The following is a 12485-nucleotide window of genomic DNA, read 5'->3' on the forward strand; positions in this document are numbered from 1 at the left end:
GTGGATCCCAGCATATTCCTGTAGTTTGTATGACAGAAATGTGAGAAAAATTGAGTTTTTTTCAACATTTCAGCTTTGCAGGGTATTCTGGGTAAGAAAACTTTGGGGAATCCACACAAGTCACACCTCTGTGGACTCCCCCGAATGTCTAGTTTCCAGAAATGTTTGGGTTTAGTGTGTTTCTCTATATGGCCGCCGAATCCAGGACCAAAAACACAGGTGCCTGCCTTACAAAACCAGTTTGTTTTGCCATAGACAATTTTGATGTCTCCACAATATGATTTGGGTGGTGGAATTAGGGGCTGAACTAAATTGGGGAGCTCCCAAGAGAGCATCCTCTCTCTGCTTGCCGCCGCATTCACCTGCTCTCTGGGTTGGCCTAACCCACTATTACCCAGTTGCACGAACAGCTTGCGAAGGGACAGCAGGACTGTCCTCATCACCTCCCTCATAATGTACTGGAAGAGGAGTTATCGAATGGGACTCCTCTGACTGAAAAATCACTCCCAGAGTCTGTGCCATTGTCCTATCCCTCAGATGCTGTCTCAGTATCTGATGTCTCAGATCCTATGTCAGAGCGGTCCTCTATAACCCGAGTGCAGGCAGCAGTCATCCATCAAGATGCCATCTCTGCTATTGGCTAAACTGTTGCTCTAAAACACTAGCCTACGTAGACAGTCACAAAATCGATGGTGTGTGTGAGATACGTGCAACAGTAGAGGCCACCTTACCTGCGCTTCTTCCCTCAATCAGCACGTACTTTCAAGACACTCAAAAAACACCTTGTCACATACCATTCGTCACAGTCTTTAGCACCTCCTGCGCCCAGTCCAACAATCATTATTGGTGCTCCCACTCCCTCCTCCTCGGATTCCCTCATTACCACCCAGCAAAAGTGCCCTTCATCTCTCCATAGACTTTACTAATGTACTCAGCTATTTACATAAAATACAGATTTGCTCTTTGCAGTAGGCATATAAACCATCTGCGCTTCTTTATGGCACTAAAACTGCCACTAGACAAGTCGGAGCCTTTTCCCCCCCGGGAAACCACACACATATTGACAAAAGTGATATATATAGACAGCCAACCACCTGAAACTCAACTCAAGGAAAACCAAAATAATCCTCTTTGGCCCACACAAAAACACCTGGGACCCCTCATGGTGGCCCACCACGCTAGGCCCTGCACCCACCCCCGCCAACCACGCACGCAACCTCAGCATCATCCTAGACTCCTCCCTCTCGATGACCCAACAAATCAACGCTCTTACCTCCTCATGCTTCAACACACTCCGTATACTGAAAAACATTCAAATGGATCCCCACAGAGACCAGAAAAACTGTCACTCACGCACTCATCAGCAGCAGGCTTGATTACGGAAACGCCCTCTACGCCGGCACCACTCTAAAACTCAAGCGCAAACTACACGCTTCCAGAACTCAGCAGCACGACTCATCCTCAACCTCCGCCGACACGAACACATCTCTCCACACCTCAAATCCCTCCACTGGCTCCCCATTGACAAAAGGATCACCTTCAAGATCCTCATCCTCGCACACAAATCACTCCACAACACAGGCCCTGCCTACCTCAACGAGAGTCACCTTCCACACCCCCACACGAAACGTCCGCTCAGCTGACCTCTCTCTCGCCTCTGTCCCCCGCATCAAACACACCAACACCGGGGGCAGATCCTTCTCCTACCTTGCACCCAAAACCTGGAACGCCCTCACAACCCACCTTCGCAAGACCCAAAACCTACTTCTTTTCAGGAAGGGCCTCAAAACCTGGCTTTTCGAACATTGAACCTCCCAGCCCCTTTCCCTCCCCCCGTCACCCCCCCCCCAGCGCCTTGAGACCCTCACGGGTGAGTAGCGCGCTTTATAAATCTCTTTGATTGATATAGATCTACCTCTATATATATATATATCTATCTACATAGATATATCTATAGATATATCCATGTACCTAGATATATCTATCTACATAGATATATATAGATCTATATCTACATCTATTTTTTTTTAGTTGTTGTATGGTTTCCTTGGGGGCCAAAATGGCCCCCAGGGAAACCCTACAACATCTAAAAAAAAATATTGCCCCCACAGGGGGTCACCCTGCCCACGGGCGACCCCCTGTCATTTTATTTTATATGTTTTTTTCTTTTTTTTTTGAAGAAAAAAAAAATCCCCTTGGGGGGGGGCGATCGCGCCCCCCCCCCCCCCAGGGGGCACCTACCTTTTTTTTTTTTTTAGAAAAATTATGCCGGGGGGGCGGCGGCCCGTTTTCCGGGGGGGCCGCCCCCCAAAGTGAAATCCCTGGTGTCTAGTGGTGTTTCCTGGCCCCCGATCGCAGCTGTGCTGCGATCGGGGGCCAGGAAACACTTTCAGAAGGCCTCGTAAGAAAGGGGAGAGTCTCCCCTTTCTTACAAGGCCTTTTCAAAGTGTTTCCTGGCCCCCCGATCGCAGCTGTGCTGCAATCGGGGGGCCAGGAAACCTGAAGGTGTTTTCTGGCCCCCGATCGCAGCACAGCTGCGACCGGGGGGCAGGAAACACTTTCAGGAAGGCCTCGTAAGAAAGGGGAGACTCTCCCCTTTCTTACGAGGCCTTCCCGAACGTGGGAAAGGCCGTTTTCCCCATCAAAGCAGGAAGCGGCCGCAAGGCTGCTTCCTGCTTTGATGGGGAAAACACCTTTGAAACGTCACAAAGGGGCGGGGTGAGACACCGAAGCTTCCGTGTCTCCCGGGGGAGATTAAAAAAAATAATAAATCCTCGGGTGCGACGCACCCGAGGATTTATTAATACCCTTCCTGGTGTCGGCCACTGGTCGTGACCCGCACCAGGGAGGGTGTGTGGGCGTCGGCCAGTGGCCGACGCCCGCACCTAAGAGGTTAATTAATGTTTCTCCTTGAATACAAGCTTTATTTACATACACCTCGTGTGAAGTCTCTTTTGTGGCACTCAGTGTATTTGTGGTGTGTTAGTGCAGTGCCAATGCTTTACATATTGCCCCTTTGATAAGCCTGACTCCTCTGTGCCGAGCTACCCAAGGGTGAGCGCAGGTTATACAGTGAGTGTAATCGCCCACCCCTGACAGGAGTGGTTGATTTTGCTTGGCTAGGGCCTTGACTCACCCGACCAGAACGTGCCGCCTCCAATACTGACCAACCGCCTTTATTTAAGTCCCTTATTGTAAATAGGTTTCTCGAAGGGCTTGTACTTATGTGTCCCCCTTCACCCTTTATCATTCCTCAGTGAAATCTAAACTTAGTTCTCACGTACCTTTTGTTTGATCCCTGTGAACCGCTGCACAATTGTCCCCTCTGGCTACTTGCCATCAAGACAGCCTTCCTAGTGGTTATAAAATCTGCCCAGAAGGTGAATGAGTTGCAGTCCTGGTCATCCAAACCTCCAAACCTCACAGTGTTTCCTGACAAGGTGGTGCTTCTCGCACAGGCCTATTTCCTCCCGAAAGTGTTGACCCCATTCCATCTGGACCGACTGTCACCCTGCCCACGTTTTACGCTCCTGAACATCTCTCTAAAGAAGAGGAACAATCCACCATTTAAACCCAAAAAGGCTGTTGTTCTGCCTTAACTGCACAAAAGAGTTCTGGGTGGACGACCAACTCTTCATGGGGAATGTTCCAGCGCAGGGAAATCTACAGTCATGGCATTAACTTGTGGAGTCCCTGGCCTGGATATCTGTCAAGCAGCAATGTGGGTATCCCTGCACACATTTGCCAACCACTACTTCCTGGACAGTCAGGTCCGCAGAGACTGGCATTTCGCCTGTTCAGTCCTGCAGGACTTTTTATTCTAGTTAAATTTGTCCACAGCCCAACGCCAGGATAGTATTCTTAAGGTATCTATTCAAAGGTAAGGAATATGCAGCCGGAAGTCTCTCTCAGATGAATAAGTTACTTACTTTGGGTAACACATTATCTAGTAGAGACTATATCTAGCTGCAGATCCCTTACACCCACCCATGTCTCCCCGCTCTGCAGACAGATTTCTAGGATTAAGGTTGATCCCTTTCAAGGCCCTAGTTTGGATACACACTTGTCCGTTCACCTCTTGGCTCTGCACTCCTGACGTGGAAAGACGTGAAAAGTAACTGATTTCCATGTGGCTGGGTGGACCAGTTGACTGAGATGTCGCTTCCGGCGCCAGTTATACTGAAGAAGCCGCGCGGAACTGAACGAAGCCACTCAGCAGCACACAGGTAGTGCTCACGCCAAAGCTCCCAGATTCAGTCTGATGCCTGAGAAATTCAAAGGTAAGGAATCTGCAGCTAGATATAGTTTCCAACAGATAATGTGTTACCGAAGGTAAGTAACTTGCTCTTCTGATGGATACACCTACCTGTGGATTCCTCACCAAAAGAATTCTCCCCCTCGCGCCAGCCTTGACGGAAATTTCTTCTAGCTCTGCACGTCGACGATGACGTCACAATCGCCCGACTCCACGTGACGCCACATGACTTCATCCAGGCAATAAGAAGCCCTCGTCGACGTGCAGACGTCAGTTCCCTTTTTTCTGTGCCCGAATAACGGTTGTTTCTTCGAGGCTCACAGGGAGCTACTGTTACCAACTGACGGTTACGATGTCGCAGCCTAGAAAATCCGGCTTTAAACCTTGTAACCATTGCGGGGGTCGGATGTCGGTTACCGACCCCCACGATAACTGCCTCTGGTGCCTTAGTTCAGATCATGAGGTCGAGGCGTGCGGTACGTGCCAGCGCATGAACCCTAAGGCGCTCAAAGAAAGAGAGGCAAAGTTATTCTTGGCTCGGTCCAAGAAGAAGAAAGAGAGGCGTTATAGGAGTGAGTCTTCGTCGAGATACTCGAGGTCTCGCCACCATCATAGTGGCTCTTGGCGCCGTCATGGATCTCGGCGCTGATCGAGCAAGGGACGCTCCAGGTCTAGATCGGCTTCTCCGTCGACTCGGCGTCTTCCGACGTGGGAGATAAGCCCGACCGTCACCCCTCCTCCTCCGACGTCACCCGGGTCGGTCTTTGAGGTCGAGCCTCTCCAGAGGCCTGAAGGTTCTCCTGGCCAGGAGTTACCCGGACCCTCTTCGGCAGCTTTGCCGGCGCCGGTGCAGCAACAACACTACCCGGCTTATCCGACTCCTGGATCGGATCCTGCAGCGTTTTTGAATGCTATGTTTAACATCTTTGCTTCCATGGCGCCGGGTGGAAGTCACGCAGGTCCGTCTGGTCCTTTGGCCTACGATTTGGGTGTTCCGGCGTCTTTCAAGTCAGCGCTATTCACCCCGTTTATGTCTACTGCTTCTGAAGCGCACCGATGCCTACGACGTCGGCCAGCATGGCTGCACCTGTTACGGCGCCGGTGGATTCGCCTCGGATCCCATCAACGTCCAAGATCGCTGTGGAGCCGGAGCCACCGGCTTCTGACGAATCTGATCCTCGGCGCCGATGGAGGTCTTCGGCGTCGGTTGACGCCTTGTCGACTCCAGGCTTGGAGTCCAGACTTAGATCAAGGCGTCTGGCCCTCCGTCTCTTGGAAGAAGAGGAGTACGCGGGGCAACACCTGGAGGAAGGAGAAGTTGTTGAGCCCTCAGGTGATTTCCAGGGTCTAGACTCAGCTAGTGGCCTTGACACTACCCCGGAGTGGGATCTAGCTTCTCCTGGAGAGATCACAGAGGAGGCAGCTACGTTCCATAAGGTCATTCGTAAAGCTGCAGACTTTTTGGATGTTACTCTTCCCACCGCGGAGGTTAAGAGAAATTTATTGACTGAGGTCCTCCATCCAACATCTGCTTCTGCTGAGCCTCTTCTTCCATTTAATGAGGCTCTGCTGGACCCTGTAAAGGATATTTGGATGAAGCCTGTATCCACCGCTGCAGTCAACAGAGCGGTGGCTCTGCGTTACAGGACGGCGCCTGGGGATCCGGTGTTTCTCTCCAGGCAACCAACTCCTGAGAGCCTTGTGGTCCAAGCTTCATGTTCCTCCAGATCCTCTCCTGGCTCGTTTCCTGGGGTTCCTGCTGGTAGAGAGTCGAAAAAGATGGACCATACTGCTAAAAAGACATTTTCATCGTGCAGTATGGCCCTGAAATCTTCTAACGCCACAGGTATACTGGGACGTTACATACATGCCCTTATGGAAGAGGCAAAGGGCCATCCTAATGTGTCACAGGAGATGCTGCAACTCTTTTCGGATGCTCAAGCGGCTGCGACGCAAGTGATCCAGTCTGGTTTGGACACTTCGGACTCGGTGGCTAGGGCTATGGGCACGACCATAGTCTCTAGAAGGCAGTCTTGGCTTAGATCATCTGGCTTCTCGACGGACGTCCAGGCTACGCTCCTTGATCTCCCGTTTGATGGGGAAAAGCTCTTCGGTTCTAAAGCTGACTCTGCCTTAGAACGCTTTAAAGAGAGCAGAGCGACAGCTAGATCCTTGGGACTCCAGTGGTCGGCCTCATCCGCCTTTAGAGGCTTTCGGAGATTTAAAGGATTTGGTTGTGGTTCCTTTCGAGGAAGACTGCAAGGACCACAACAAAATGCGTCTACCCTGCCTTACAGATCCTGCAGGGGCAGAGTCCGTACGAGAGGAGCCACCTTGCAGCACTCTGCCTCTTCCTCTTCCTCGGGAGGCCAGTAGGGGGGAGACTTACCCTTTTTCTTCCAATGTGGGAGGTCATAACATCAGACTCCTGGGTCATCGACATTGTGAAGAAGGGGTATGTTCTTCCTTTTCAGGAATTTCCTCCCACCCTCCCGCCCCGCCCATCCTTCTGTTCGGAAGACCATCTTCTCCTGTTACAGCAGGAGGTATTATCCCTATTACAAAAAGGTGCAATAGAGTTGGTTCCCGAGCAAGAGAGGGGTCAGGGGTGCTATTCAAGATACTTTCTGATTCCCAAAAAGGATAGGTGGCTGAGACCGATTTTAGACTTGAGGATTTTGAATTGGTTCCTCAAACAGGAAAAGTTCAAAATGCTGACCCTTTCACAGTTTCTTTTGGCGTTGAACGAAGGAGACTGGATGGTGTCTGTCGATTTGCAGGACGCGTACTTTCATATTCCGATCCTCAAATCGCACAGTAAGTATCTCCGTTTTGTGGTGGGATCACAACATTATCAGTTTGCGGTCCTCCCGTTTGGTCTTACTTCAGCACCTCGAGTCTTCACGAAGGTGATGGCGGTGGTAGCGGCAGAAGAAAGGGGATCGCTGTGTTTCCCTATCTGGACGATTGGTTGATCAAAGCCAATACTCCAGGGCTCGTGCGGTGCCATCTCCAGTCGACGACTCAATTGTTGTACGACCTGGGGTTTTCAGTCAATGTACCCAAATCTCACCTGGAGCCCTCTCAACGCCTCCTGTTCATAGGGGCAGTATTGGACACGACATTGAATCGGGCCTTTCCTCCACCACAGCGGGTTCAGGACATACAGGCTTTGGTTCCGATGTTTCTAAATGGAGCGGTGGTTCCAATCCTCAAAGTCCTTCGTCTGCTCGGTCTATTTTCTTCTTGCATACTGTTGGTCACTCATGCACGCTGGCACATGAGGGCTCTCCAGTGGTGCATCCGCAGGCAGTGGTTTCAACACAAAGGGGATCTCGAAGACTCGATAAAGATCTCCAGAGACACTGCAGTGGATCTTCAATGGTGGGCAGCGGTCGACAACCTGTCTCAAGGAAGGCTGTTCTCGCTACCCCCACCAGTGGCCTCAGTGGTAACGGATGCTTCCACTTTAGGGTGGGGAGCTCATCTGGGGGACCTGGAGATCAAAGGCCGTTGGTCTCCAGTAGAACAGAAATTACACATCAATCTGTTAGAATTGCGGGCAGTACTGCTGGCTCTCAAGGCCTTCCTCCCTTCCATTCGCGGTCAGTCAGTCCAGGTTCTAACAGACAACACGACCACAATGTGGTATATAAACAAACGGGGAGGAGTGGGGTCGTATCTTCTCTGCAGAGAAGCTCTTCGACTCTGGTCCTGGCTTCAGGACCACAAGATCTGCTTGATTGCACATCATTTGGCCGGAGTCATGAATGTGTGTGCAGACATTCTCAGTCGACGCAGCTCGGTCGATCATGAGTGGCGTCTTCATCCAGATCTAGTTCTGCATATCTTCCAGATGTGGGGTTATCCACAAGTAGATCTGTTTGCAACTCAAGAGAATGCGCAGTGCCTGCTGTTTTGCAGCCTCCAGTATCCGGTGCAAGGAGCTTTGGGGGACGCGTTTCAGATGACCTGGAAGGGTCAGTTGCTTTACGCGTTTCCCCCATACCCTTGATTCCTCGAGTTCTCAGGAAGATCCGCCAAGACCGGGCTCAAGTCATCTTAATAGCTCCGGATTGGCTGAGAAGGGTGTGGTATTCGGACCTACTCCAACTCTCTCAGTGCCCTCCGCTCCGTCTCCCTTGCAGGGTGGACCTCCTCTCGCAGTCGCAGGGGCAGATTCTACACCCCCACCTCCAGAGCCTGCATCTTCATGCCTGGAGATTGAACGGGGCAATCTGAGATCCTTTTCTCTCCATTCAGATGGGGTGGAAGTTATTCTATCGGCCAGACAACACTCCACCAAGTCAATCTATGCAAATCGTTGGGCTAAGTTTACAAGCTGGTGTGGAGAGAATAGTTTAGATCCTTTAAAAGCTGGTTTATCTGACATTTTGTCATTTGCACTCTATTTAGCACAGAAAGGTTTTTCAGTTGCCACTGTTAAGGGTTATCTGTCTGCGCTATCTGCTTTTCTGTGCCTTCCTGATCAACCATCCTTCTTTAAGTCACCAATTGTTTTAAAGTTTCTAAAGGGACTCACTAATAAGTATCTGCCCACGCAATTCGTTATGTGGGACCTTAACTTAGTTTTAACTTTTCTTATGGGGGCCCCGTTTGAACCCATGCACTCTTGTTCTTTACGGTTCCTAGTATTTAAAACTGTTTTCCTGGTGCCAATAACATCTGCCAGAAGGGTTAGTGAGCTTCAGGCTCTAACTGTAGAATCCCCATTCCTTTCCTTCTTCAAGGACAAAGTGGTGTTGAGGACCAAGGCGGCTTTCCTACCGAAGGTTGTTACACCCTTTCACCTGGGGCAGTCAATTTCTCTCTCTTCCTTTTACCCTCCACCTCACCCATACAAGGAGGAAGAGAGGCTCCATCGGCTGGATCCACGAAGAGCACTGAGCTTCTACGTCGCCAGGATGAAAGAGTTCAGACAGGATGAACAGCTCTTCGTTGGATACGTGGGGAAGAGGAAAGGTAGAGCGGTCCTCAAGAGAACGCTATCCAGGTGGGTCATTCTATGTATTAAGATCTGCTATTCTTTGGCGAAGAGAGATCCACCTGTGGGGCTTCGTGCCCATTCTACCAGGGCCAAAGCGGCTTCATCGGCTTTGGCTAGAGGTGTTCCTGTGGCTGACATCTGCAGGGCAGCGACCTGTGCATCCCTCCATACTTTTGCCAAGCATTACTGTTTGGACTCTGAGGTCAGGAGGGATGGCCATTTTGCTCGCTCGGTGCTGCAAGATTTCTTGGTTTGACCATTTGGGCACCCACCACCGGAGGTTATACTGCTTGGGGACTCTATTCTTTTGGTGAGGAATCCACAGGTAGGTGTATCCATCAGAAGAATAAGTTACTTACCTTCGGTAACGCTTTTTCTGGTGGATACAGTAACTACCTGTGGATTCCTCACGGTCCCACCCACCTCCCCGTTGCCTGAATGGTCAAACCAGGATCTCTTTGGGTGCGCATCCTTGGACTATATATATTTATATGTATATAGCTTTCACATGCATATGGTTGTATTCTTTGTATATACTTTTCCTTTGCAATTTAAGATAGTGGAAAATACATTTTTGGACTGGAATGGTACATATATATATATTTAGTTCTGTCCCGGATTGAGCACGCATAACTGTGATTTTTATTGAGTTTTATATTAAATATTTTCAATTTCATTTATTCTGGATGAATGTGTACTATTTAGGTTTAACCTGTTCGCCTTTATGGCACGCAAAAAATGGTGATAACTGACATCTGCACGTCGACGAGGGCTTCTTATTGCCTGGATGACGTCATGTGGCGTCGCGTGGAGTCGGGCGATTGTGACGTCATCGTCGACGTGCAGAGCTAGAAGAAATTTCCGTTGAGGCTGGCACAAGGGGGAGAATTCTTTTGGTGAGGAATCCACAGGTAGTTACTGTATCCACCAGAAAAAGTGTTACCGAAGGTAAGTAACTTATTCGTTAAGCACATTATCACCATTGAGGGTATCCTGGTGCTGAGCAGATGTGTGTGCCTAGCCCTGCAGGGTACTAGGCAGAGGTTCTAATGTAGAGTGGGATGTCATTCCACACTTTTAGTGATGTGGTACATCTGAATCAACTCATCTATCCCACCACCTCTTTTCCTTCAAAACGTATGTCTCCACATTCCCACATACCCAGGTATATTGGAATCTACCTCTTTCCACCACCACCCCACCAGTTAAATTGGAATTTCTGACCCACCTATACCCAGGCATTGTAATCCCTAAGTTTATGATACATTGAAATTTGTACCCACTCTATGACGGTTACATTGAAATCAACAACCACCTATCCACCGATTTTCCTACAGTACATTGAAATATATCAACCCGTCTACCCACCTGTAGTATCTAAAAATAGCTCTCATGACAATGAAATCCACAACCTCCTGCTCATCCAGATACCATAAACCTTGCATCCTCCTACTGGCTGGCCACATTCCATGAGAATTAGGATCCACACACAGTACTTCTGAATCCCAGTTTATCTAGTAGATTGAAATCTTAATCTTCAGCCATCTACCCACCAGCCTGCCCTTGTTTATAGGGATATTCATCCTCATCTCTTCCATTTTCTCAGAATCCGCCCCACCTCCCTGGTAGCTCAGATTCTCTTCCAAGCTCCAGGCATATCTAAATCTTCACCATCTCTCTCCCTGATGTCTTCATATACCCTACTAGTGTGACCTAAATCCCTAATTTAAAGCTGTTTATTATTGCAGGGTTATAACAAAGCAGTAGACTGGTGGGCCCTCGGAGTGCTGGTATACGAGATGGCTGCTGGCTACCCCCCTTTCTTTGCTGATCAACCAATTCAGATCTATGAGAAGATTGTGTCTGGAAAGGTGAGGCTATATAATGGAAAATCTGCGGGTGGACTTCACTGTGACAAACAATGGAAGAATCTTGCATGTAGGTTTGAATTCTACACAGCTTAAAGATAGATTTGCCTTCTGTATTGAGCCCAAAAGTGACTAACCCATCTTTATCTAAGCCTCTTTCTGTCCCTCCTTCTTCTCTTTCCATTGGCCTCTGTCTCTCTCTTTCTTTCTCTCGCTCACATATAAGCATATTTCATAGAAAGACACTTTTCAGGCTGTTAAATCCTACCAAAACACAACTTTTAGCAGTCCTTTCCCAAGACTCTCCCTCCTAAGCTGCTTTATGGTTAGTAGGAGTATCTTTTCAAGCTGTGACTTGTTCTCAAGGGTTGTTAATGTGCATGTTTGGTAATCAAGTTTTAATTTATTTTGCACCCAGGTTCGGTTCCCATCCCACTTCAGCTCTGACCTGAAGGATCTTCTGCGCAATCTGCTGCAAGTTGACCTAACCAAGCGCTTTGGTAACCTCAAGAATGGGGTCACTGACATCAAGAACCACAAGTGGTTTGCCACAACTGACTGGATCGCCATCTATCAGAGGAAGGTATGCTGCAACACGCATGGTTGGAAATCTGGAAAGGTTTATTTGCAGCAGGGACTTGCCTCACCACGTCAGCAAGAAAGCCTCCTTTCTGACAATGAGGATCGATTTATCTATGTTATACATTTCCTTCTTTAATTAAAAGGTAGACCTAAGCTTTGTTGTCAAACATTGAATCTTTCATAGATTCACAGGCTTGGATTATTTTGTCATTGATTTTGAAACACCCTCTTGATATGTTATTTTAGCAGTATTGGAATTCATGTAGTATACATATTGCTTAGTTTGCTTTTTAGCCAATGAAAAGCTAAGTCTTTGAGCTTTGCTCCACCTGCAGTTCAACATAGCTCAAGATTTTCTACTACAGATTAGTCAAAAGGAAATCCTGTCTGGCCTGTCTTTTTAAAACCCTCTACTGCAGAAACTTCATTTTAATGGGTTCTGCCTCTACAGTCTGTCTATTTTGCTTGTACCCCAAATGTAAAGCTTCTCGCTGTGACATTTGTCAGACTTTTCCTACAGCGACCCTCAAGATCAAGAAAGAAGACTTGCCTTGTACTTCTTATAGAGAGAGAAAAATTCCCCTCTAACTGAAATGCTCCCTCTTCACTCGATGATTCTGTGTCACTCAATGATTCTGTGCACAGGTCTCCTCTAGGCACCTCCAACAAAAAAGCCTCAGTATCTCAAAAGGAAGAAAATCAAATGCTCCTTTGACAAGGCATTGAAAAATGTTTCAGAGCACCCTGTGCCCAGTATGACAGGAAAATCTAT

At 48.7% G+C, this 12485-nt stretch overlaps 1 protein-coding gene across 4 annotated transcripts in view; it reads left to right on the plus strand.

Annotated features, from left to right (window-relative positions):
• Positions 1 to 12485, plus strand: part of LOC138292875 (cAMP-dependent protein kinase catalytic subunit alpha) — a 731647-nt gene that overhangs the window by 699049 nt on the left and 20113 nt on the right. For all 4 annotated transcript variants that reach the window (XM_069231720.1, XM_069231721.1, XM_069231719.1 and 1 more), the window contains 2 exons: positions 11012 to 11134; positions 11550 to 11714. In XM_069231720.1, coding sequence (XP_069087821.1) covers positions 11012 to 11134; positions 11550 to 11714 — 288 coding nt within the window. The remainder of the gene's footprint in view (positions 1 to 11011; positions 11135 to 11549; positions 11715 to 12485) is intronic.

The sequence above is a fragment of the Pleurodeles waltl genome, chromosome 4_2 (assembly GCF_031143425.1).
Source record: "Pleurodeles waltl isolate 20211129_DDA chromosome 4_2, aPleWal1.hap1.20221129, whole genome shotgun sequence".
Lineage (NCBI taxonomy): Eukaryota > Metazoa > Chordata > Amphibia > Caudata > Salamandridae > Pleurodeles > Pleurodeles waltl.